This window comes from Histomonas meleagridis, assembly GCF_020186115.1.
Source record: "Histomonas meleagridis strain 2922-C6/04-10x chromosome Unknown contig_12, whole genome shotgun sequence".
In the NCBI taxonomy this organism is placed as follows: domain Eukaryota; phylum Parabasalia; order Tritrichomonadida; family Dientamoebidae; genus Histomonas; species Histomonas meleagridis.
In genome coordinates this window covers 178,704-201,552 of record NW_027150759.1, presented here as the reverse complement: position 1 = coordinate 201,552, position 22,849 = coordinate 178,704, and the positions used below count along the sequence as shown (strand labels likewise).

Genomic DNA, 22,849 nt, shown 5'->3' with positions numbered 1-22,849 from the left:
AATTCATAAATTCATTATTGATAGTAATTTTTCATTTTTTAGAAATGATAACACTTATATAGTTTCATTTATTGTGTTTTTGATTAAATTTCACTTATCGAAAACTTTTTTGCGACATAAAAACATTAATTTGTTTTTAGTGTTTTTTGTTTTATTGTTCGCAAATGGATTCTCAACTTTTGATAATTCAACTAAAACACTTTATATTTCCAATTCAACAGATTATAATAATATAACATGATATAAAAACGAAACAATTCATATTATTATTGGAGGTTCCATCACTAGAATTGGAGATAATTGTTTTTCAGAGTGGAATAATTTGGAAAGTATCAAAATGAATGAATCAATCACTGCAATTGGAAATTCTGCATTTTATTCATGTTCTAATTTGAGAATAGTTTTTATTGGAGAAAATGTAACAACAATTGGAAGTTCTGCATTTTCATATTGCACATCATTAGTAAATATTACAATTCCAAACAAAGTAACAGAAATTGGAAATTATGTATTTTATTCATGTTCTAATTTGAGAATAGTTTTAATTGGAGAAAATGTTGAAAGAATTGGAATTTCTGCATTTTCATATTGCACATCATTACTAAATATTACAATTCCAAACAAAGTAACAGAAATTGGAAATTCTGCATTTTCATATTGCACATCATTAGTAAATATTACAATTCCCAATAAAGTAACAGAAATTGGAAGTTCTGCATTTTATTCATGTTTTAGTTTGAGAATAGTTTTTATTGGAGAAAATGTTGAAAGAATTGGAAATTTTGTATTTTATAATTGCACATCATTAGTAAATATTACAATTCCAAACAAAGTAACAACAATTGGAGATTCTGCATTTTCATTTTGTTCCAAACTTCAAATGATTAAAGTTTCCAGCGAAAACGCAAATTATTCCAATTATAACGAAGATGGTATTTTATATAACAAAAACGTCACAAAAATTATTTGTTATCCATGCGGGAAAACAAACGAAACATATACATTCCCAACAAATGTCACTTCAATTGATATTAATGCATTCTGTAATTGTATCTCATTGAGGAACATCGAAATTCCATGCAATATAACGTCAGTTGGCGACAAAGCATTTGCATCATGCTGCAATCTCACATGTGTTTTTTATTATGGCGAAACAGTCCCAACGAATAAATCGGATGTATTTGATAATAATAATTTAATCAGAAGTGTCATGACAAGCGATTCATACATCGGCCAAACATTCTGCGGTATAAATGTCAGTAAAGGAACAGTCATTGATGAATGTCTCCCGCCAACGCAATCGTTCACACGATCGAACACATACTCAAACACATTTACGAATACATTTACTCAGTCGAATACGTTCACGAAGTCGAATACATTATTACCTTCGAATGTAACGCTGACACTTTCGCTTACGAATTCATATTCCATCACTGAAACTGTTACAATTTCTGGTACATATTCTTATTCATATGTTTTGACTTTAATTGGAGTTAGTAGTACATATGTCAGAACAGATTTAATTTATTATGAATATATTTTGACTCGTTATTCGACGTTATATAGTTTTTATTCGAATTTCTTCACAATTATCGACATCATAAATCCTGTGGGAAATGGTATTTCTCAAAAGGCTTTGATAGGTATTATCTGTGGCGCAATAATTGCAGTTTTGCTGATTATGGGAATTATCATATTCCTTGTGAAGAAATCAAAGAAAAGTAACAGCGAATCAACAGCATTAAAATTAGAAACTAAAAATTCAACTGGAAGCGATATGAGATCAGATGAAGTAAATCAGGAATATAATGAGCTCGTGTTGGAAGATCAGGACCAATGGCTATAAAAATGATAATAATGTGTAAATTCTTTAAACAGTAAGAACTTTTGTGAATATTAAACATTAATAAATGAATTCATTAAATAATTTTCATTTTTATGTAATTTGTATGTTTATCATTAACATTTAACTTCTTTAGTCATTTCTTGAATATTTTCGTTGATTTCTTTCATATGTTTTGAACTTGATGTCACCGAATTATTTCTTACTCTTAAACTAGTTGCATTACTATTTTTATTGCTTATAATATTTCAGGGAATATCAAAACAATTTAAATTATTATATTAACTGAAAATTGTTGGGCATTGTAAAATTCTAACAAACAAAATATGAAGAAATATATGTATTCATTAGCAAATGAAAGTAAATATGGATAAGTAAAATTATAAATACTTAGTGATTGTGCGTGTGTATGTTATTGAAAAATATTGAATTACTTGTAATGATGTTGTAAATGTATTTGATCTTGTGAATCGAATACATTAATGAAATCAAATGCATATACTAAATCTAATGCATTTACGAATTCATATGAAATTTCATTTGTTGTTTCGAATTCATTTACTTTTTCATATTCAAATGGTATAACATTAACGAATACAATAACATTAACACAATCATTATCTATTACGCAAACAATAAGTATTTATAAATCGACTTATTCGAATTCATTTTCTATATCTATATTTAATTCGGCATTAACTTATGTTTTGAGTGAATTTATTTATTACGAATATACTGTTGTTGTATATTCGACATATTACATATATTATAGTAATTTCTTTACAATTATATATCAAAATGAAAATATTAAAGGTGATAATAAAAACACAATTATAATTATAAGTGTTTGCGTTGCAGTTGTCGTAATTGTAATAATTGCAATACTTATCATAGTTTTGGTGCGAATTCATAATAAAAAGCAAATAAGTAATGAACAAGAAGCAAAAAGTTTCGAAGAAAATCAAAATGAAAAAGAAAATACATTTGCAATGGGGACATCAACGAATAATATTGATGAAGATCCATTTGCTGATGATTTCAAAGAAGAAAAATTCATTAGTCATATTTAACATAAAAACATTTGCTTAATTGAGTAAAAAAATCGGTAAAACTTAAATTTACAATTTGAATAGTATTTTTCTCATGAGATAAGTTGTGTTTTTTTATTTAACTGCATAATATCACTGCTAACCTGTTAGATATGGACACTAATATATCAGAATCAGAACTTCAGCAAAATTTAAATTTTCAAGGAATTTTTGATGTAATTGCATAATATCGCTCTCTCAGCTCGTAAACCTTTGATATAATAACTCTTTTAATACCATCTAACCGACTTACAGGTATTAATAGTAAACGAATTAGATCTCGTAAATGTATTCGCGTGTGAATGTATTTGATCTGAAAAAATATTTGAATTAGAAAATGAATTTGATTATGTGAAAGTTTGAGTTGACCAAGTAATACATCCTTCAACAGTTGTTTCTTTTGTAACATTAAAAGGATCAAATATTATATCGTTATAATGAAATAACATTTATTGATTCAATACATATGTAAAGGCTGGTGATGAAATGTTTGGTTCTGATTAACCATAATAATAAATACATCTAATCTGTTCACAGATATTAAAAGCACCATCATTAATACTTTTGACATTTCCTACAATAATAATTGTTTCTAAATTTGTACATGATCAAAATTGTTTAATTAAGTACAAGCTTTAACTTCTTGAATTGCAATTTAATGTTTTAAGATCCAAAAATCTGGGAAATGAATATTATGCTAAGAAGTTTATCATGTATTCGCTCTCTCTATCGATTCTTCGACCAGAAAATCAAAAGCTTTTCTAACGCATTTACACAATTTCATTTCGAAATAAAAAATAATTAAAAAATGAGTTTTTTTATTAAAAAACATATCCAATGATATAAAAATTGGTTTTTCATATTATTTATTTTAATGCAAAGACTCAAGTGCACTGATTACTTCATCAGCGTTTGGTCTTTTGCTTGAATCCTTATCAGTCATTTTCCTGATAAGTGATTTTAAGTTTTTGCTTCGCCGTTTTCCTTAAGTTGTTTTATAGTTTTCATTTTCGACATTCGAGGATTAAAACTTCGAGGAAAATGATTCCAAGGCTATAAATATCAAATTTAGGATTCAGATTTTCCTTTTCTTTATGTTCCGGAGAAGCATAAAGTGGCGTCGAACATTTTATGGCATCGTCGTTTATGAACATATTAAATGATGAGATGCCAAAATCAATGATATTTGGAAGATCATCGTTTCCAATAACAATATTGGAGGGATTTAAGTCACGATGAATGATATTGTTATCGTGGAGATATTTAAGGCACTTAGAAATATCAATACATTTTTGAAGTTTGTCATAAAATGAATCTTTTTCACATGATTCAGTGATATTTAAGGTTGAACATAATTCCATTTGAATATAAACTGGTGAAAATAATTAGGCATTACGATAGATTGAAAAATGATAAGATAGTATGTAAACTTCTCAAAATTGACAACTGGATTATTGTCGATTTAATTTCGAAAATCTCTTTTTTATTCAATTTTTATTAATAAATTTTTTATTTTTTTTCCAATATTTCTGGCTACTTCTTTCTTACACATGTGTACCACCTATTTTTGCATGAAATCGGATCTCTTTTGTTTATATGTTGGGAAATCAATTTCCATTGATGTCCAATTTTCGTTACCAAATCATGAAGTAACATGTCCTCTTCTTCTGTCCATCGCGTATAATTTTTTTTTTAGGATAGCCTCTTTTAAATCTTTCGCTAATCCTAAGAATCTTGAAATCGACTGCCCCTCCATTTTCAAGCAGAGGCGTAAACGGTCGACGAAACCCGAACAAAGCACGTTAATTAATCCCATGTCAGATCCATTTCAAGTTTTTTCAAGCAGTTCTTTAAGCTGCTCTACAGTGCTCGGCATTTGTTCAGCTACAATACGCTTCATTATTGCCCATAGTAATTCTATGGGATTTAAGTTGGGGGAGTTGGGTGCCAATCAGTAATCACATCGAGTCGCTCCTCCAGCCAATCAATAGAATCAACAGATGTGTGGCACCTAGCTCCGTCCTGCATGTACACCCAATCTAATTTTCCATGTAGTTCATTCATCCCATTGATGAAATCAGATTTAATCATATTCTCTATATATTGCTCAGAGTTCACAGATTTTTTAATTATTACAAGTTTGCTCTTATAGTTACATGAAATTACCCCAAAAATCATAATTGACTGGGGAAATTTTACATTTCTTGATATTGAATTTGGAGTATAATCTCCTTTTCTTACCCACACCCATCGATTGTCTTTACCTAATACAAATCTACATTCGTCCGAAAAGGCAATTTTATCCAAAAATTGTGTTTGTGTTAACATTTTCGAGCAAAATTTTTTTCTTGCATTAATCTGTTCTTCGTTTAAAAGCTGTTCTGTTTTAGGAGGTCGATACTGAAATCTCATTTCGTTTCTAATTTTTGAAACATATTGTGGTGAAATTGATTGATGAAAAATTTCTTCTATTTGTTGTGATAATTTAACTGATGTTAATGATGCGTCTTGAAGTGTTTTAATTTCGATATATTCTTTTATCTGATTATTAATTACTTGAGGCCTTCCACGTTTTGATTCTTTTGGGATTTCATTCGTTGAGGTAAACTGTCGAATTGTATCACCAACTTGATGAGTTCCAACATGCAGTTTGGCTGAATCCTTGTTTGTAAAGGTTGATTATGTTCTCGGCCTTGTTCAGCCCTAATAATAAACGATCTGTATTCAAAAAATTCATAGAGTTTCCTCAATGCCGATTTATTTTGCCGATGTATTACTTTCAAGCTCCTCAACATTAATAAATATAACATATTCTGTAACATTCATATAATCTTTCGAAAAATCATCTGAAGCAGATATTGTGAAAGTTTTTGGGTTAACAAAAAATATAATCATCAAAAATATTTTGAAATTTCCTATTTTTATTATAAATTAAATAACTTTATTAAAATCTCTAATAAAAAAATAGTATATTAAATATAATGAAAAATGATATAATATATTGTATATACAAATTGTTGATTGTAGCTTTAAATATGTAACAAAAGAAATTCCTCATTAACAAATAAAGCATTATTACTTTATTCATTTTATACATCTCAAAATAAAATAAATTTTTTTAAAGAATATCTAAAGTGATTTTTAAAATTTTTTATTTTTATTACTTATGTTATCAGCATAAACGTTTTCGATGAAGACAAAAAAGAAGGAATTGGTATGAGGTGTGCAATTGATCCATCAGTTTGAAGTACAAAATAATAAAAATAAATTTTAAATAAAACATATAAATACTTTTAGCATTAATATTAATTCCTTCTTGTTGAAGAAGTAATTTAACTATTTCTGTATATCCTCTTTTAGATGCAATTGTAATTGCTGTATCAAAATATTGGAATCATTTCTAAATATGATTTTGTAATCAAAAATTATTAAAATAAATATAAAATAAAACAAATAAATATTTTTAGAATTAATATTAATTCCTTCTTGTTCAAGAAGTAATTTAACTATATATGTGAAACCACTTAAAACTGCATACATAAGTGCTGTATTAAATAATTTCCAAATATTATTTTGAAATCCTAAATTATTAAAATAAATTTTAAATAAAACATATAAATACTTTTAGCATTAATATCAATTCCTTCTTGTTCAAGAAGTAATTTAACTATTTCTGTATGACCATTCCAAGATGCTCTAATAAGTGCTGTACTAAATAATTTAAATAATTTTCGAATATTATTTTGAAATTCTAAATAATTAAAATAAATATTAAATAAAACAAATAAATATCTTTAGCATTAATATCAATTCCTTTTTGTTTTAAAACATATTCAACAAGTTCAATATTTCCTGATCCTGCTGAAAATACCAATATATCATGCGGAATTGAATGCTCTTTAAGAAAATATTCAACTAAAAAAATATTTCCAATATTTGCTGCTTCATTAATAATATCATCATTGATTTTCATTCCTTCTTTAAGTAAAAATGAAAATATTTGATAATTATGTTATAAAATACAAAGTTTTCCTAATTTTTCTAAATTATTAATTTCTTTTAATTTATTATCATAAAAATATTTAAAGATATTATTTTGTTGAAATTCAATTGCTGTTTCATATGCACCTTCAAATGATGAATGATTTTGTTCGCATAAATGAACTATTTCTATATTTCCACCTGCAATTGCATATTTACCTGTATAATAAACATCTGAACCATTCATAAGTAAATATTTAAAACATTTAACAGATCCAAAAAATGCAGCATAATCAATTAATGTGACATTTCTTTGATTAATAAATGAACATTTTTCATAAAGTGATGGTTCAATTGTTTGATTAAAATCGAAGTTTGATTGTGATGATATTTCTTGAAGTTTTTCTATTTCATCATTTCGAATTATTTTCGCAATTTCATTTTGACTATGTCCTTCTTTAATTAATTTCTTATGTAATTCCCAATCATTCTTTGAAAGTTCTTCATAATTTCCAAAATCATTTTCCCTTAAATAGATTGCTAATTCTTCTTTAGACATATAATGTACAAAATAAGCACTCTGTTTGTTTTTTACAATGTTTGGTTCAAGAAAATTATGTTCAATCATCGATTCAAGAAGATAATATGATTCATGTGTATGTTTATCATTAAGAAATCGACCAAATACATCAAATATATTCTATTTGATTTTATTATTCTCTTCAAATGTTCTTATTTCTTTGATAATATTCAAAAATAAATTTACTTTATTATTTTTGATTACAAATGAATAATATATCATTTGAATAATAATTAGATCATAAGATAAAGGATGGATTTCATCAAATTTGTTGATTATTAAACCTAAAGATCTCGAGAAATTTTCTTCATTCAAACTAAAAATTGCTTGATTTATTGATAGAAGCATTTCCCAGTCGCAATGTTCCTTTGGTCTCATGTGGAAAAATGAACAATTTCAATTCTTAACGGTTTTAGAGCCAACGACAACCGATATATCAATTCAAATTTGAATGTGTAAATAGTCAAAAAGTTGATTTTATAAAATGAGAAGGCATTCAAAAAATCGCCATGGATCGATTTTATTATCACAGGAGGAGCCGACTTTTATGTGCGAGAATAACATAGGGGTTGCGGTTCTTCTTTCGACCTTTTCTGCTGGTAAGTACTTACCATCCTGGAATAAATTCCGAGGATTTCGCACCGCCCAAAAATACTCTTTTTATAACGACGATTGTGCATTGGAGATTTTGTTTTATAACCATTCAATCCGTTCCTTATTCTTCACGCTGGCCAAAAATAACTTACTTAATAAATAAAATAATAAAAGTAGGCCTGTCATCTTATGATTTAATTGTTTTTTAAATATATTCTTCCTTTGTATTTAAAAATGATGGCATAGATTTAATTATTATATATGTACATAAATTATTTTTAAAAAATCTGTTGTTTATTGATTCCAAGAGAGCAAATAAACTCATTTCTTCATATTTCTGTGCTCTTCTCTCATTTGCATTTTAACAAGTTCATAGTAATATCCTTTTTTCTTGATCAAAGAAGAATGTGTACCTTTTTCTCTTATTACTCCTGAATCGAATACATAAATTATATTTGCATTCTGAATTGTGCTTAATCGATGAGCGACAACAACAGATGTTCGATTTTTCATGACTTTATTTAGAGCTAATTGAACCTTTTTTTCGCTTTCTGCATCAAGAGCAGATGTTGCTTCATCAGTTAATAAAATAACAGGATCTCTAATTAATGCGCGTGCAATTGCAATTCTTTGTCTTTGACCACCACTAACAGAATCACCTTTTTCTCCAACAAAATAATTAAATTTGCCTTCTAATTTTTCAATAAAGTTTAAAGCATTTGATTTTTTAGCTGCTTTAATAACCATTTCTTTTGTTGCATCTCTTTTGCCATATTTAATATTATCTTCAACAGATAATTGAAATAGTATTGGCTCTTGTGATACAAGACTAATTTTTTGATGAAGCCAATGTGGATCAAGTGTTTTAATATCTTTACCATCAAGTAAAATTTTACCATCTGTAGCATCATAAAATCTTTCTAAGAGTTGAATACAAGTCGATTTTCCTGATCCTGAATGACCTACAAGAGCTCCCATTTCTCCAGGTTTAATTTCAAATGAAACATTTTTTAATACATAAACATCACGAGATGGATATTTAAATGAAACATCCTTAAATTCAATGTGTCCTTTAAAGTTTTCAATTATATCACCTCCATCAAATGGAATAGATGGTTCTTGATCTAAAATAGCAAAAAGAAGCATGCCTGAAATTAATGCACGGTCTTCTTCTTGGAAAAGCATTTGAAACATTATAATTCCCATAAAACCAAAAAAATTGAAACCGAAAAGTGATATTAAATCACTTGATATAATTTCTCCTTTGTCAACTAATTGAGCACCATAATACATATTACCAATAACAACGACCCAAACACTTAAATCAATCAAAGTATTTAAACAAAACAGGAAAAATCCTGATTTTTGATCTTCTTTAACAGCCATTTTTGTTGCATCCATGAATCTTTTACATTCGGATTCTTCATGATTAAATCCTCGAACTGTTCGAATTGATGATAATGTCTCATCTGCAATAGTGATTGATATTCCAGTGTACATATAAAGAAGATTATAATGCTGGCCCATTAACATTCCAAAAACAATGATTAAAATTATAAAATATGGTAATGTACATGTTGCAATTAATGCAATTTTCCAACAATAAAAGTATGAAAGAATAATTCCTAACAAAAATTGCCCTATATATTGAAGTTCTTTTCCTTTCGTTTGTCCAAATGTAGCTTGAACAAATTCGGTTTCTTGACCAAGCAATGTTAACATATCACCAATAGAACTTTGATCAAAGAATGAAATATCACTCTTCATAATTTTCTCAAAAACACTTGATTTCAGATTATTCGTAAATTCTGAACCAACTTTCGGCCATAAAAATTCATCAAGAAATTTACAAATCCCTGTAATTATCGCAATAATTGTTAAATAAAGCGCATTGTTTTTGATTTCATTAAAATCATAAATTTGAGATGATTCAAAATCACTAATAACTTTAATTATTCTTCCAACGAATAAAAATGTTATAATAGGGACCGCACCAACAAAAATTGAAGGAATTATTCCAATTAATGCTTTGGGATATTTAAATAACATTTTATATAATCTAACTCTTGTCCCGAAAAGTTGTTTCACATCAAAATCATTTGGTCCACCTTGTTGATTTGCATCCATGTTTGACTCTTCTGTGGGCCTTTGATGTTGAGAATCTTCAAAGTCCATTAAAATGTGATGTGATTTGAACAAGGCTCAACATTCTGTGGAACGACTATTGAATATTTCAATGTAAATTTTTGATTGGTCGTCAAATTTCAATCAAAAACTGCTTTAAGTATTGAAATCACAGCTTAACCCAAAAACTTCCTTTATGAAAAATTGTGTGAAAAATTGTACGAAAATTTTTGGAATTTACACATCACTATTATATGGAAAAACCATTGGAAGGAAATCAGAACAGTAGAAAAGGAGGAGAATACTTCAAAATCATGAGCTATGTTAAAAACAAATGGGCAGTTGTATTGACAATTATTCTTCATTTTGTTGTTGGAGCATTACCAGTTATAATGACAATTTTACTCGGAGATATGGTTAATGTTTTTTCTAGTGAAAATTTTTTTTTTTTTTTTTCGTTCCTGTAGTTTTAAATATGATATATTATGTTATTGGAATGTTTTTAGCATCAGTTATTTCATATGCAATTAGAATATGGTGTAACTCAACATTTCCAAGAGATTTAAGAGAAAGAGTTTATTGTAATTTAGTTGAACAAGGAATTGATTTCTTTGATCGAACTCCTACAGGTGTTCTCATTGGTAGATTATCTCAAGAAATTACAATGATGCAGGAAACTTATTATCAAAAATTACTTAATTCTGTTCAAAAAACTGGTGAATCCATTGCAGGAATAATTGTTGCTTTTATCAAATGTTGGAGACTTGCTCTTCCTGGTGGAATAGTAATTTTGTTATGTCTTATAATTTATATTATAGGTGATAAAATAATTGAAAACATTTGGTTTAAATATAATGAATGTTTATCAGCAGCAAACAATAAAGCAGAAGAAGCAATTACATCATTTAGAACTATAAAATCATTCGATAATGAACTTTACGAAGCAGCAAATTATAAAAAGCAATTAGATGATGTTGATAATGTTTGTTTGAAAACAAGTCTTACTCAAGGAACAAAAGATGGAATTATTTACATACTTTCAAATCTAATGGTTGCAGCTATTTGTTATTATGGTGGAGATTTAGCAATTCACAAGCCATATTATGGGTACCATAGTGGTGATGTTTTTATTGTTTTCTTTTCAATGATTATGGCTGTTGACGGTTTAACACAAGCAATATCAATTTCCAATGATATGAACAAATCAGCAGTATCAGCTCAAAAAATTATTGAACTTATTGAGATGAAACCTGAAGTTGATCGTAAAGAAGGTGGGGGAACTTAAAAATGTGAAAGGAAAAATTGAATTTCGAAATGTTTCTTTCAAATATCAAAATTCAGAAAAATATGCCGTCCAAAACCTGAGTTTTGTAATTAATCCAGGACAAACAGTTGCGTTTGTTGGTGAAAGTGGATGTGGTAAATCGACAACACTTCAATTACTTCAACGATTTTACGAAATTGAAAGTGGACAAATATTGATTGACGATCAAGATATATCTAAAATATCAGCTGTTAATCTTCGATCTTATATTTCAGCTGTTCCTCAAACACCTGTACTTTTTTCAACTTCAATTTTCGATAACATTCAATATTCAAAAGAAGATGCAAATATGGACGAGGTTATTAAAGCAGCTCAAATTGGTAACGCGCATGATTTCATAACACAATTGCCAGATGGTTATCAATCAATTGTTCACCAAACGAGTTTAAGTGGTGGACAAAAACAAAGAATTTGTATATCAAGAGCAATTTTAGCTAATTCACCAATATTATTGTTGGATGAAGCTACGTCTGCACTTGATACAGAAAGTGAAAGATTAATACATGAATCTCTTGAAAAGTTTAGAAAGGATAGAACAGTGATTTTGGTGGCTCATAGATTAGCAACAGTTATGAATGCAGACAAAATTTTACTCTTTAAAGATGGACAAGTAATTGAAGAAGGAACACATCAAGAACTAATGGCAAGAGATGGTTTTTATGCTAATCTTGTCAAATACCAACTTCAATAAATATAACACATCAAAATATGAGTTAAAATCGATATTTTTTATGTTTAGCTTTAATACGAACCTTTTTAAATTTCCACTAAGGACATTTAAATAAGTGTCTTATTTAAAATGTGATATTTTTAATATTTATTTTCAAGTTTATATGTCAAATTGAAATTTAAACCAGAAAAAATTGTATGTTTGAGAATAGATTTTTTATTGGATTTTTTTATTATAGAAATTCAACAATGAAAAAATGGATTTATTTGTCTAGCAAGAGGGCTTATCCTGTAAATTTCACAAGAAAATCAAAATTTTAAAGAAAAAATAAGGTGTATTTCCTTTTTACTTAGTGAACTTAGGTTCTGTTTGAAGGAATTCAGCATCGTGACCTGTCTTAAGTGGTTCCTTGTTTTCAATTGTTTGGATGCAAATTACAACAAGTGGTTCAGTGCCTGTGTTCTTATATGCCCGGCTGGCACCAGTGCCAACACGTATAACTGATCCTTCTTCAATTGGAAATACTTTGTCGTCGACTTGGTATTCACCTTTACCTTTGATAACAATGTAAACTTCTTCATTTTCTTTATGAGAATGGAAGAAAGGTGATTGTACGCCTGGTGGGTAGGATCCATATGAAATTTCAGATCCTGTTAAATGAAGAGCATTTCCGATGAAAACTTTTCCTTGAACCTTTTTGCCAAAGGCTTCTAAAGTGTAGTTGCTAATTCCTGATGCTGGACCAACATTGATGGCAGTGTAATTAGTACCTTCAGAGATTGTTTTAAGCGACATTAAAATAAAGTGAACTTCAATTTTTTGATTAAACTCATATGAAATTTCTTAGATTTACAATTGGCTGAACAACCTTTTTGAATTCGGAATTCTATAAGAAATTCGTTGTAAAATTGGCCCATCCCATTTTTTAGAAAGTAAAACAAATTTTAAATAATAATAAAAACAAACAATAAATAAAACAAACATATATTATCTTTGACATTAATTTCAATTCCTTTTTGTTCAACAAGTAATTTAACTATATCGGTACTGCCATATAATCTAGAGTTTATTAAATGTTACTTGGAAGCTTACTTGGAATGAATTGAATGGTATTTGTCGTCAGATTTCATAACGTTTTTTGGAACTTCATTCAAATTAAAATCTACTTTTTCTTGATAATTAAATAAATATTTCTTGATTTAATGCGTTCTATTCCTGGGGATTTCGGATGAAGAATCAAATTAATGTTTTTTTTAATTCAATGATGGATATCAATGAAACAGAACACATAAAAATTATGATATGTTGAAAGTTAATACAAAAAATAATTATACCTTGAAATTCAAAGAATATATTGACAAATAAACAGATTCTGCAATGTGGACTTCGAATTGAGAATATGATTTTAAATATATATTATTTGAATTTTCATTATGAATTTGAAGTGATTATTGACGACCGTTTAAACAAAGAAGCAGTAAACGTTCTTTTGCCAGAATGAAACGATTTATACCTACAAGAGGAAACAAGCAAAGTAAAGTAAACGGAAATAACACGAATGATGTTCAAGTATTACAAGATATGGAAAAAATAATATTTGATTTAAGTGATGATAATATTAATGAATCTGCTGATTCTTTGTTAGTTTATTTTTCCAAAGAAACTACATATTCTTTTAACTTAGTTATTTGTGAATTAATATTTTCTTATTTTATGTCCAAAGATACATGTAATTTATGTTTTGATTTTTTAAAAGTCCTTGAATCAAAAGAAAAAGAAATTTTAAATATTACGAATGAAATCGTTATTGAAGTTTTTACTGGATTTCTTTTAAATACCAACAAACAAGAATCATATTATCTTCTTGAGAAATTGTATGAAAATGGAATAATAAATGAAGAAGTAATAAAATACACAAAAAAGCCATATTTTATTCACATCTCTAAAGAAGACAACATAAACCAATTTGAACAATTTAGTAGTTATGTAAAAGGTAATTTTGATGAACTTTCATATAATAATTTTGAACTTCATAAGAAATATGTTAAAGAAGGAGTTAATCCAAATGAACTTGCAAAAATAATTAGGAATGATGAAATAGAAAAACTTCAAGAAATAACATCACAAAATGATTTCGATTTTAATCAAAAAATTGAACCATCACTTTATGAAAGATGTTCATTTGTGAATCAAAAAAATGTTTCATTAATTGAATATGCAGCATTTTTTGGGTCAATTAAATGTTTTCGTTATTTGCTCATGAATAATGTAAAACTAAGTTGTACAGGGAAATATGCTGTTGCAGGCGGAAATGAAGAAATCATTCATTTATGCGAACAAAATCATTCATCATTCGAAGGATCTTTAAACCCTTCAATAGAATTTCATCGAAATGAAGTTTTCAATTATCTATATGAAAACAAAATTATTGAAATTCAAAATTTGGAAGAAACAGCAAAACTATGTATTTCATATAATAATTTTGAAATTCTTTCATTTTTAGAGCAAGAAGGATTAAAACCTAATAAATCGTTGATTATTAAAGCAATAGAAACAGGTAATTTATTTTTATTACAAAATTTTTATGAGAAAGAGCCAATAAAATTAAATATGTTAGAAGTATTAAAATATCTACACTATGAAAATATAGAAATTTTTAATTACCTTAAAGATAATAAAGGTATTAAATATAAATTTAAAAATGATTTAAAATTTTATTTAAAGTTTCTTTATATCATATGAAATTTAAAAATTATATTTGGAATTTCTTTGAAACATTTGAATCTGGACTATTATTTGCAACTCAAAAAGGATTTATTGAAATAGTTAAGTTAATTATTGAACATAAAGGTATTCATATTGCAAGAAGGAGTATTAATTTTAATGTTTTGATGTATTATCGAAAAATTTAAAAATTAAAAATATTATTTATTAAAGCACTTAATTGTGCATCTATATATGGTCGTATAGATATAGCTAAATTACTTCTTGAACAAAAAGGCGTTGATGTTAATGATAATGACATTTATTTGATTTATTTGATATTAACTATAATGATTTAGTATTTCATAATGATATTTGGAAATTATTTAAAGTATTTAAAAGACCACTTATATTAGCAGCCGAATATGGCCACATAGAAATGGTTAAATTTCTTCTTCAACAAAACAAAATTTATATTAATGACAAAGATTTTTATTTGTTTTATAAGGACTTTTTCTTAATAATTTGATATTTTAAAATAATATTTGGAAATTATTATAAATATTTAACACAACGCTTATTTCTGCATCTAAAAATGGTAACACAGAAATAGTTAAAATACTTCTTGAACAAAATGATATTAATGTTAATGCTACAGATATTAATATATTTTATTTAATTTTTATCTTGATAATTTCAAATTTCAAATTAATATTTGGAAATTATTATAAATATTTAATACAGCACTTATTTATGCATCTAAAAATGGTAACACAGAAATAGTTAAAATACTTTGTGAGCAAAATGATATTAATGTTAATGCTAAAGATATTCTTTTATTTTATGCAATATTTGTAATAATAATTTGATATTTTAATAAAAAATTTGGAAATTATTCAAATTATTTTATTCAGCAATTATTGTAGCATCTCAAAAAGGTCATATAGATATAGTTAAAATACTTCTTGAACAAAAAGGAATTGATGTAAATAGTGAAAATATTTATTTATTTTATTTAAAATTTATTTTAATCATTTTATATTTCAAAATAATATTTGGAAATTATTTATATTATTTAGAACAGCACTTATGGAGGCAGTTTATTTTGGATATGTAGATGTGGTTCAATTACTTCTTGAACAAGAAGAAATTGATGTTAATGCTAGAGACATTTATTTGTTTTATCTAATATTTATTTTAATAATTTTATATTTCAAAACAATATTTGGAAATAATTTCTATTATTTGAAAGAGCACTTACTATAGCAGTAAATAGAAGGAATGTAGAAATAGTTAAAATACTTCTTAAGCATAAAGATATTTGTGTTAATATTAAAGATATTTATTTTCTTCTTTTGGTGTTTTAACATAAAATGTGATAATAATTTAATATATTTGTTACAGTTATTGAAAAAGCATCTAAAAATGGTTATACAGAAATTGTCGAATTACTTGTTGATCACGGTGGAGCTTTAACAAAATGGGATGGAATTTCTATATTTGGTTTTTAATTTATTTTAATAATTTCGAATTTCAAAATATCATTTGGTAATTATTTGGATTATTTAAGACAGCGATTACGTGTGTAACTGAAAGAGGGACTAATGCACAAAAAGGTGTAAATGCTAATGATAAAGAAATTTATTTGTTTTATTTGTTATTTATTTGAATAATTTAATATTTAAAAATAATATTTGGAAATTATTCAAAATATTTAATGCAACTCTTAGTTTTGCAAATTGTGAAGGCAAGAAGGATGTAGATGAATTACATGAGGATTAAAGAGTTCATATATATTCCTAAAAGTCATATATTTTAAAACTTGAAAGCAAGATATGAACACAAAAAGTGTGTAAACTAATTCTTTATTTAAAATTTATTTAATGAAAAATCTTAAATGATATTTCATTTAAAAAACCTACAACCATATTTAGATGCATAAAATATTGTTTGAAATAATTTAATGAAATTTCATTGTTAATAAAACAAGAATATATCTAGCATTGATATTAATTCCTTCTCGAAGAAGTGATTTAGCCATTTCTGTGCATAAATAAGTACTGTATAAAATAATATAATTCTCTTTTTAAATATTTTTTTATTAATTTGGAATTTCAAAATTATATTTAAATAAAGTGAAAAAATATATTTACCATTAATATCATTTTCGTTTACTGTCTTTGTGGAAATCAAAATCTAACACTTAATTTTATCTATTTCATTCATATAAAATAAATTTTTTTCATACATTTCATTAATAACACATTCATTAACTATATTTCGAAAAAAAAAAAATCCATATCATGAATTCATAATTGTTATTTACAATAAATATTACAATAACAAAATTTTCATCGCATTTTTATTGAATATTTTATGGCATTGCCCATCTTCCCAGCAAATCTTTATAATTTTTGGGTTCCATATTTAATATTTCTTCAGTTGGGAAAATACTTTTACAATCCAATTCATTATTACACATTTCTTTTCCTTCGTCGTTACCGAACAACAAACCCGAAGTCAACACCATTTTCACAATAGTTTCCCACACTGTAAATTCGCTTGAATCCACAGTGTAACCTTCCAAATTTGTATTTCTATGCCAAAACGGGATATTTTCCAACAAATAATTTCTAATTTTAGACGTCGAATTAAAATCATTTTTATTAGTCATATTATCGAACAAAGGATTTAAGATTAAATTACAACCGGGGAAATCGTAATCTTTATTTTGCTCGAAGAACAAAGCGAATAATCTAAAACAAGAATCATATTCTATCGTACCGGTGAAAGTAAATTGTGTAATTCCAGGAATTGGGTCGAAAATATTTTTTTTATTTTGTAACCACCAAATTGGATGACTTAAAACTTTTAAAGGATAAATTACACCTAAACCAGTTGTAAAAGTTTTACCATAATGATTACAACCATTATGAAAGTCATAAAAATAAGATAAAAGTTGATAATATAAATCTTTATTTTCATTATCTAATAATATTCCCATTGTTAAATACATAATTTGTGGTCCGCCAATGAAATTACCCCAACTTAATGATTGATAATAAGGATGATTTCGTGGATAAAAATAAGCATTACGATATATATATTGATCACCTTCTAATTGATAATCATTAACTAAACTTATCGAATGTTTTAATTCATTACGTAATCGATTAAGTGCATATCGAAATCAGAATCCTCATTTAAAATAGTTATAAATGGATAACAATCAAATGCAGTGTTATCTCTTAATTTAGAAATGATTTCTATTATTCCATCGGAATATTTATCATTATAATTCGTAGAAGATAAATCTTTAAATAAATATTTTTTATATTTTTCATCTTTTGTTAATCCATATAATGCTAAAGCAGCTCTCGATATTAATCGATCACTTAAATCAGGCTCTTTATATATCAAATTTTTATTATTATATTTAAATCGATATATACATTTATTCGATTCATTAATAGCAAAGTTCCAAGCCCAAATTGAACTATTTCCCCATTTATTCATATGTTCTTTACAATTATTCGTATTACATTTATTAAAAGCATAAGATAACATTGCAGTAGTTGTTACATATTTCATTGTATCTTCTCGAGTTTGTAATCCGACATAATATTTCTCACTTTCATTATTAGGATTCCATTCATAAGTTGGATGATTAGTAGTTTCGAACCAACTTGAAATTCCTCCATTATTTAAATGTTTTTGAATTCGATTAGTCATGATTTGGCCCCATGAAATACCTACACATAAAAGTTGTGTAACCAATTTCCAAATATTATTTTTAGAAATTATTAAATTATTAAGTAAAATTTCATATATGTAATTTAAAATATTTTTTTGTTTTATATTTATTTTTTTGGAATTAATGACAATTCCATTTTGTTCAAGAAGTAATAATTTGTTATTGATATATAACTATTCAAGATTCACATAAAATGGTTTCTCTTTCCATCATAAAAAAACAAGGTACCCGAAACCGTTTATTTCTTGTTTCAAACCGTGTGGTCTTGCCTTTCTGAAATCGGATGTCACAAGAAGTTGTCATTCGCGTTCGTGTTTGGGGCGGTGAATCTGGTGTCACAGCAAAGCTTGCTCCACGTCTAGGTCCACTTGGTGTTAACTCTGGTCAAGTTGGTCAACAAGTTGCAAAAGCCACAGAAGAATACAAGGGATATCGTTGCACAGTTCAAATCACAATTGTAGATCGTCAAGCAACAATCTCTGTTGTTCCATCTACATCTACTCTTATCATCCATGCTCTTCAAGAACCACATCGTGATCGTAAGAAGACAAAGAATGTTAAACACACAGGAAGCCTTACACTTGATAATGTCATAGACATTGCTCGTCAAATGAGGCATAAATCAATGTCAAAGACACTTGCAGGAACAGTTAAAGAAGTTCTTGGCACATGTCAAGCCATGGGTGCACAATGTGAAGGACAGAACGCCAAAGCAATCCAAAAGAAGATCACTTCTGGTGAAATTTCAATTCCAAATGAGTAAAAAGTCAATTTCATATTTTTGGTTTTTTCCAACATAAGAAAATCATTATTTTCCTTATGCAATGTTCATTATTTTTTATTGTTTTATTTTTTTATTTTATTTTAGGGAGGTTGACGTTTGAGATAATTTAAGATTGAAACTTCACTTATAAAGAAAGGCATCGTTTGTTAATAAAATCTGCTAAAATGCTTTAAGATTGATTCGTTAAAAGTCATTTTAGAAGAACTGTAGATAGACCACGACTGTAGTTTGAATTTTTTCATTTCACCTTTTCCACAAGGTGACGGTTTGACAAATTAATCTTTTTATTTTACTGGGCTTGTTTGAAGCAGAAAAAATGTTTATCCAGGGATTTGACATTGCTGACACGAAAATAGATGAAGCAATTAATGATAAAAATAGTCACCAACAAATGATTGTAGGAACAAACGGATATTATATGAATCAATTTTATCACAGAACATCGAAAACTCCAATTAAAGGAATTAAAATCCCAAATCCAAGATTTTTTATTTCATATGAAAAATATACGCTTGCATTTGTTGTCTATGAAAATTCTTCTTCAAATTTATACAAACATTCACTTCTACCAATCCCAGTTTCAGCTCTACTATATAAACCACCAAACCCTCCACTGTTAGTGAAAATTCCTGAATATAAAGCACGTGTTAATGTGCCACCAGAAAATCTTTCTTATTTAACTGATGTTTGTATCTCAGGCACACGTTTTGTATCAAAAGCATCTCTTCCTGCATTATTAGGAGGTCGTTTTGAAGCACCCATTAGTACCATAATTGATCCAAATCCGAAGTGGAATTCACAATTGATAACACATCCGCCAGTCCCAGAATGTTATGACAAGTTTGAAGACTTTAAGCAATCAAGCTTAACGTGGTATAATTCGGTAAGTACATCATCCAATCATCTTCCTAATCATCCTGACTCTATGAAAGAATTTATACAGCCACAGCCCGTTAAGCCCTCGAAACCGTTTAATCCGCCAACGTTAAAACCGCATAAACCATTCAAACCCGCAAACGATCAAACAGCACTTTTTGGACAAAATAATTCATGTCCTTCCTCAATTGATCAACTTAAAGCATTAATTGACAATGACAATGAATCCAACAAAGAGCCTAATTATGGGCCTGTTTTTAAATTTAATGAAAAAGTTACATTTGATCATCTCACTCAAACACCAACTGACGTAATCCAAGACTTATGTGATTATGGTAGTGAAGATCCAATCAATAACTTTGATATCATTATGAAGACCAAACAAGCGTTTAATATTCCTGATAAAATATTTATTGATTTTGATCCAGGTAATCCAGAGTTTGTTATTTATTTAGAAAATGTATTTGTGTCACGTTCCCCCTATTTAAATTATCAATGTTTTCTTGTTGTCGAGAACTTATTATTAACATCCACTAAAGAATTCATGACAATATTATCAAATAACTTACGAATGTTTTATTACATTACAGTCATTGTATCGATGTATACACATAATTCATATGTTGTAGTTAAGCCCTCGAATTTTAGTTCATCAGAACATGCCAAAGATTTAAATGAATTCCAAAAGATCCTTTTACATCATCATTACTTAACTATCATTGCTAAGACATTTATTTCATGTTTACAAATCTCTTCTAACATTGGGTGTTATTTAGCATCAACACAAGGAGAGTTATGGGATTATTTAAAAGGGTTTGATAAGAACATCTCATTAATGTTATTAGAATCGAACACCACTGACTTAGCATCGTCATTATTTCGATTACTTTTAGTTATTCCATGTCCATATATTAAGCGATTATTATCATGTTGTAATCAAGACATGTTTCGATATTTAAACATTTTAAGTTCCAAATCGCCGACACATTTTAATGCTTTAGTTTATATCATTTATAATTCCAAGTCAATGAACATTTGGTTTTTAGAAGAATTCACATTTTTTGCTAAGTCACCAAAGTTTAGTACATTTAATCCGAACTTCATAGCATTCATTAAAACATTATTAAAATATTTCCAAGCAGAACGATTAGAAGACTTTAGTTGGTTATCACCATTTTATATGTTTTCATTACAGAATAATTTCATTTCATTGTTACCATATATCTCCAAATTCGTCAAGAAATATCAAATCGAAAACCCCGAAGTCGAACGTCATATTCATCAAATGATATTAAACACTGCAAATGAAATATCGTTAGGTAACATTGATCCAAATGTATTAATATCTTTCGCGTCACTTCTAAAGTATAAAACTTCTTTGAAGAATGTTTTGAACTTAGTACCATTAATCGAACCTTTAAATAAATATTTAAATGATAACAATGAAGAAATAGTTCATTCGGTTTGGAAAGTATTCACATGCGCTGCAATTGGTTATCCAAAGAAGTTCTTCGAATTGGTGAAATTACATAAGTCAAATGGTAAAATGATCGAAGTGTATAAAAGATTTAACCCAATATCATTCTTCGAATTCGCAAAAATGGTCGAAAAAATCGCAAAAGAAGACGAAATCGGGAATTCGAAACAAAGAAGAAAATCATTCGGCTTCATTGGAACTATACAAAATAAAATATTAAAAGTATTGGAAAAAGGTATCAAAAAGGCAAACGTGCAATATAACCAATTGATTGGTTGTATGAATAGGAAAAATCAACCAATAGCACAAAATGCAATGGATTTATTGTTTTTAAAATAAACAATCTTTTGTGTTTATATCTTACGCTGTGTTTATAAAAAAAAGAATTTTATGAAAGAAATAATAAAATCTGATTAATAACTTGAAAAGAATTGATTGGATTCGAAATGTCGATGGAACAACTCAAAGATCTATGGGAAGTGTACATTTGCAAAGTCAAACCAGGGAAGGAATTATAGCCTTTAATCGTGAAGCTGATTGATCGACAGCTCGAAGATCCTTTTGGAACGGTCGAAGAGGAGATTGAATAAGTTAAAATAATCAAAAAAAAAATGTTTTGTAGGTATTATGGTGAATTCAATCAACAAATAATCTTGTTTTTGCATTCGACTGCTTTAAAATATTTTAAAATATGAATCTGTGAGTAAATCATTTGTTTCTTGTGGCCTCGGATTTGAAAACTTAAAAAAGACGTTCAAACTGTACACTTTTTGAATGAATTCAATCGGTATCGTTAGTTACATTTGAAAAAAGTGGCAGGATTTTCATTTTTATGGAGGTGTCAAAATCATTGCAATCAATCATCCTTAATCTCAACGAAGAAAATATTAAATCGTCAATTCAATCAACAATAGAATTATTTACTTACAATCGACCATACACGTTTAACCTTCTTGTTTCTAGGTTAATATATTCAGCATTTGTTTCCCGAGTAAAAGTTAATTTCCCAATCTTTAAATATTTATTGATGTTAAATTTGGAAGAAGAA

General features: G+C 27.3%; 7 protein-coding genes across 7 annotated transcripts; 5 read left to right on the top strand and 2 right to left on the bottom strand.

Annotated features, from left to right (window-relative positions):
- Positions 1-880: 880 nt before the first annotated feature.
- On the top strand, positions 881-1,849 carry GO595_001110 (leucine-rich repeat domain-containing protein; the record flags this gene model as incomplete). Its single annotated transcript, XM_067913858.1, has 1 exon — positions 881-1,849. The coding sequence occupies one exon, from the start codon at positions 881-883 to the stop codon at positions 1,847-1,849; it is 969 nt and encodes a 322-aa protein (XP_067778728.1).
- A 6,561-nt stretch (positions 1,850-8,410) lies between these two features.
- GO595_001109 (ABC transporter family protein) lies at positions 8,411-9,811 on the bottom strand (the record flags this gene model as incomplete). Its single annotated transcript, XM_067913847.1, has 1 exon — positions 8,411-9,811. One exon carries the CDS (start codon positions 9,809-9,811, stop codon positions 8,411-8,413), a length of 1,401 nt encoding a protein of 466 aa, XP_067778727.1.
- Positions 9,812-10,709: 898 nt separating this feature from the next.
- GO595_001108 (ABC transporter family protein) lies at positions 10,710-11,498 on the top strand (the record flags this gene model as incomplete). Its single annotated transcript, XM_067913836.1, has 1 exon — positions 10,710-11,498. One exon carries the CDS (start codon positions 10,710-10,712, stop codon positions 11,496-11,498), a length of 789 nt encoding a protein of 262 aa, XP_067778726.1.
- A 328-nt stretch (positions 11,499-11,826) lies between these two features.
- Positions 11,827-12,228, top strand: GO595_001107 (ABC transporter family protein; the record flags this gene model as incomplete). Its single annotated transcript, XM_067913824.1, has 1 exon — positions 11,827-12,228. The coding sequence occupies one exon, from the start codon at positions 11,827-11,829 to the stop codon at positions 12,226-12,228; it is 402 nt and encodes a 133-aa protein (XP_067778725.1).
- A 324-nt stretch (positions 12,229-12,552) lies between these two features.
- On the bottom strand, positions 12,553-13,002 carry GO595_001106 (cupin domain-containing protein; the record flags this gene model as incomplete). Its single annotated transcript, XM_067913813.1, has 1 exon — positions 12,553-13,002. The coding sequence occupies one exon, from the start codon at positions 13,000-13,002 to the stop codon at positions 12,553-12,555; it is 450 nt and encodes a 149-aa protein (XP_067778724.1).
- A 5,945-nt stretch (positions 13,003-18,947) lies between these two features.
- On the top strand, positions 18,948-19,427 carry GO595_001105 (60S ribosomal protein L12; the record flags this gene model as incomplete). Its single annotated transcript, XM_067913802.1, has 1 exon — positions 18,948-19,427. The coding sequence occupies one exon, from the start codon at positions 18,948-18,950 to the stop codon at positions 19,425-19,427; it is 480 nt and encodes a 159-aa protein (XP_067778723.1).
- A 337-nt stretch (positions 19,428-19,764) lies between these two features.
- On the top strand, positions 19,765-22,140 carry GO595_001104 (uncharacterized protein; the record flags this gene model as incomplete). The annotated part of the gene is made up of 1 exon (XM_067913791.1): positions 19,765-22,140. The coding sequence occupies one exon, from the start codon at positions 19,765-19,767 to the stop codon at positions 22,138-22,140; it is 2,376 nt and encodes a 791-aa protein (XP_067778722.1).
- Between the last annotated feature and the right edge of the window lie 709 nt (positions 22,141-22,849).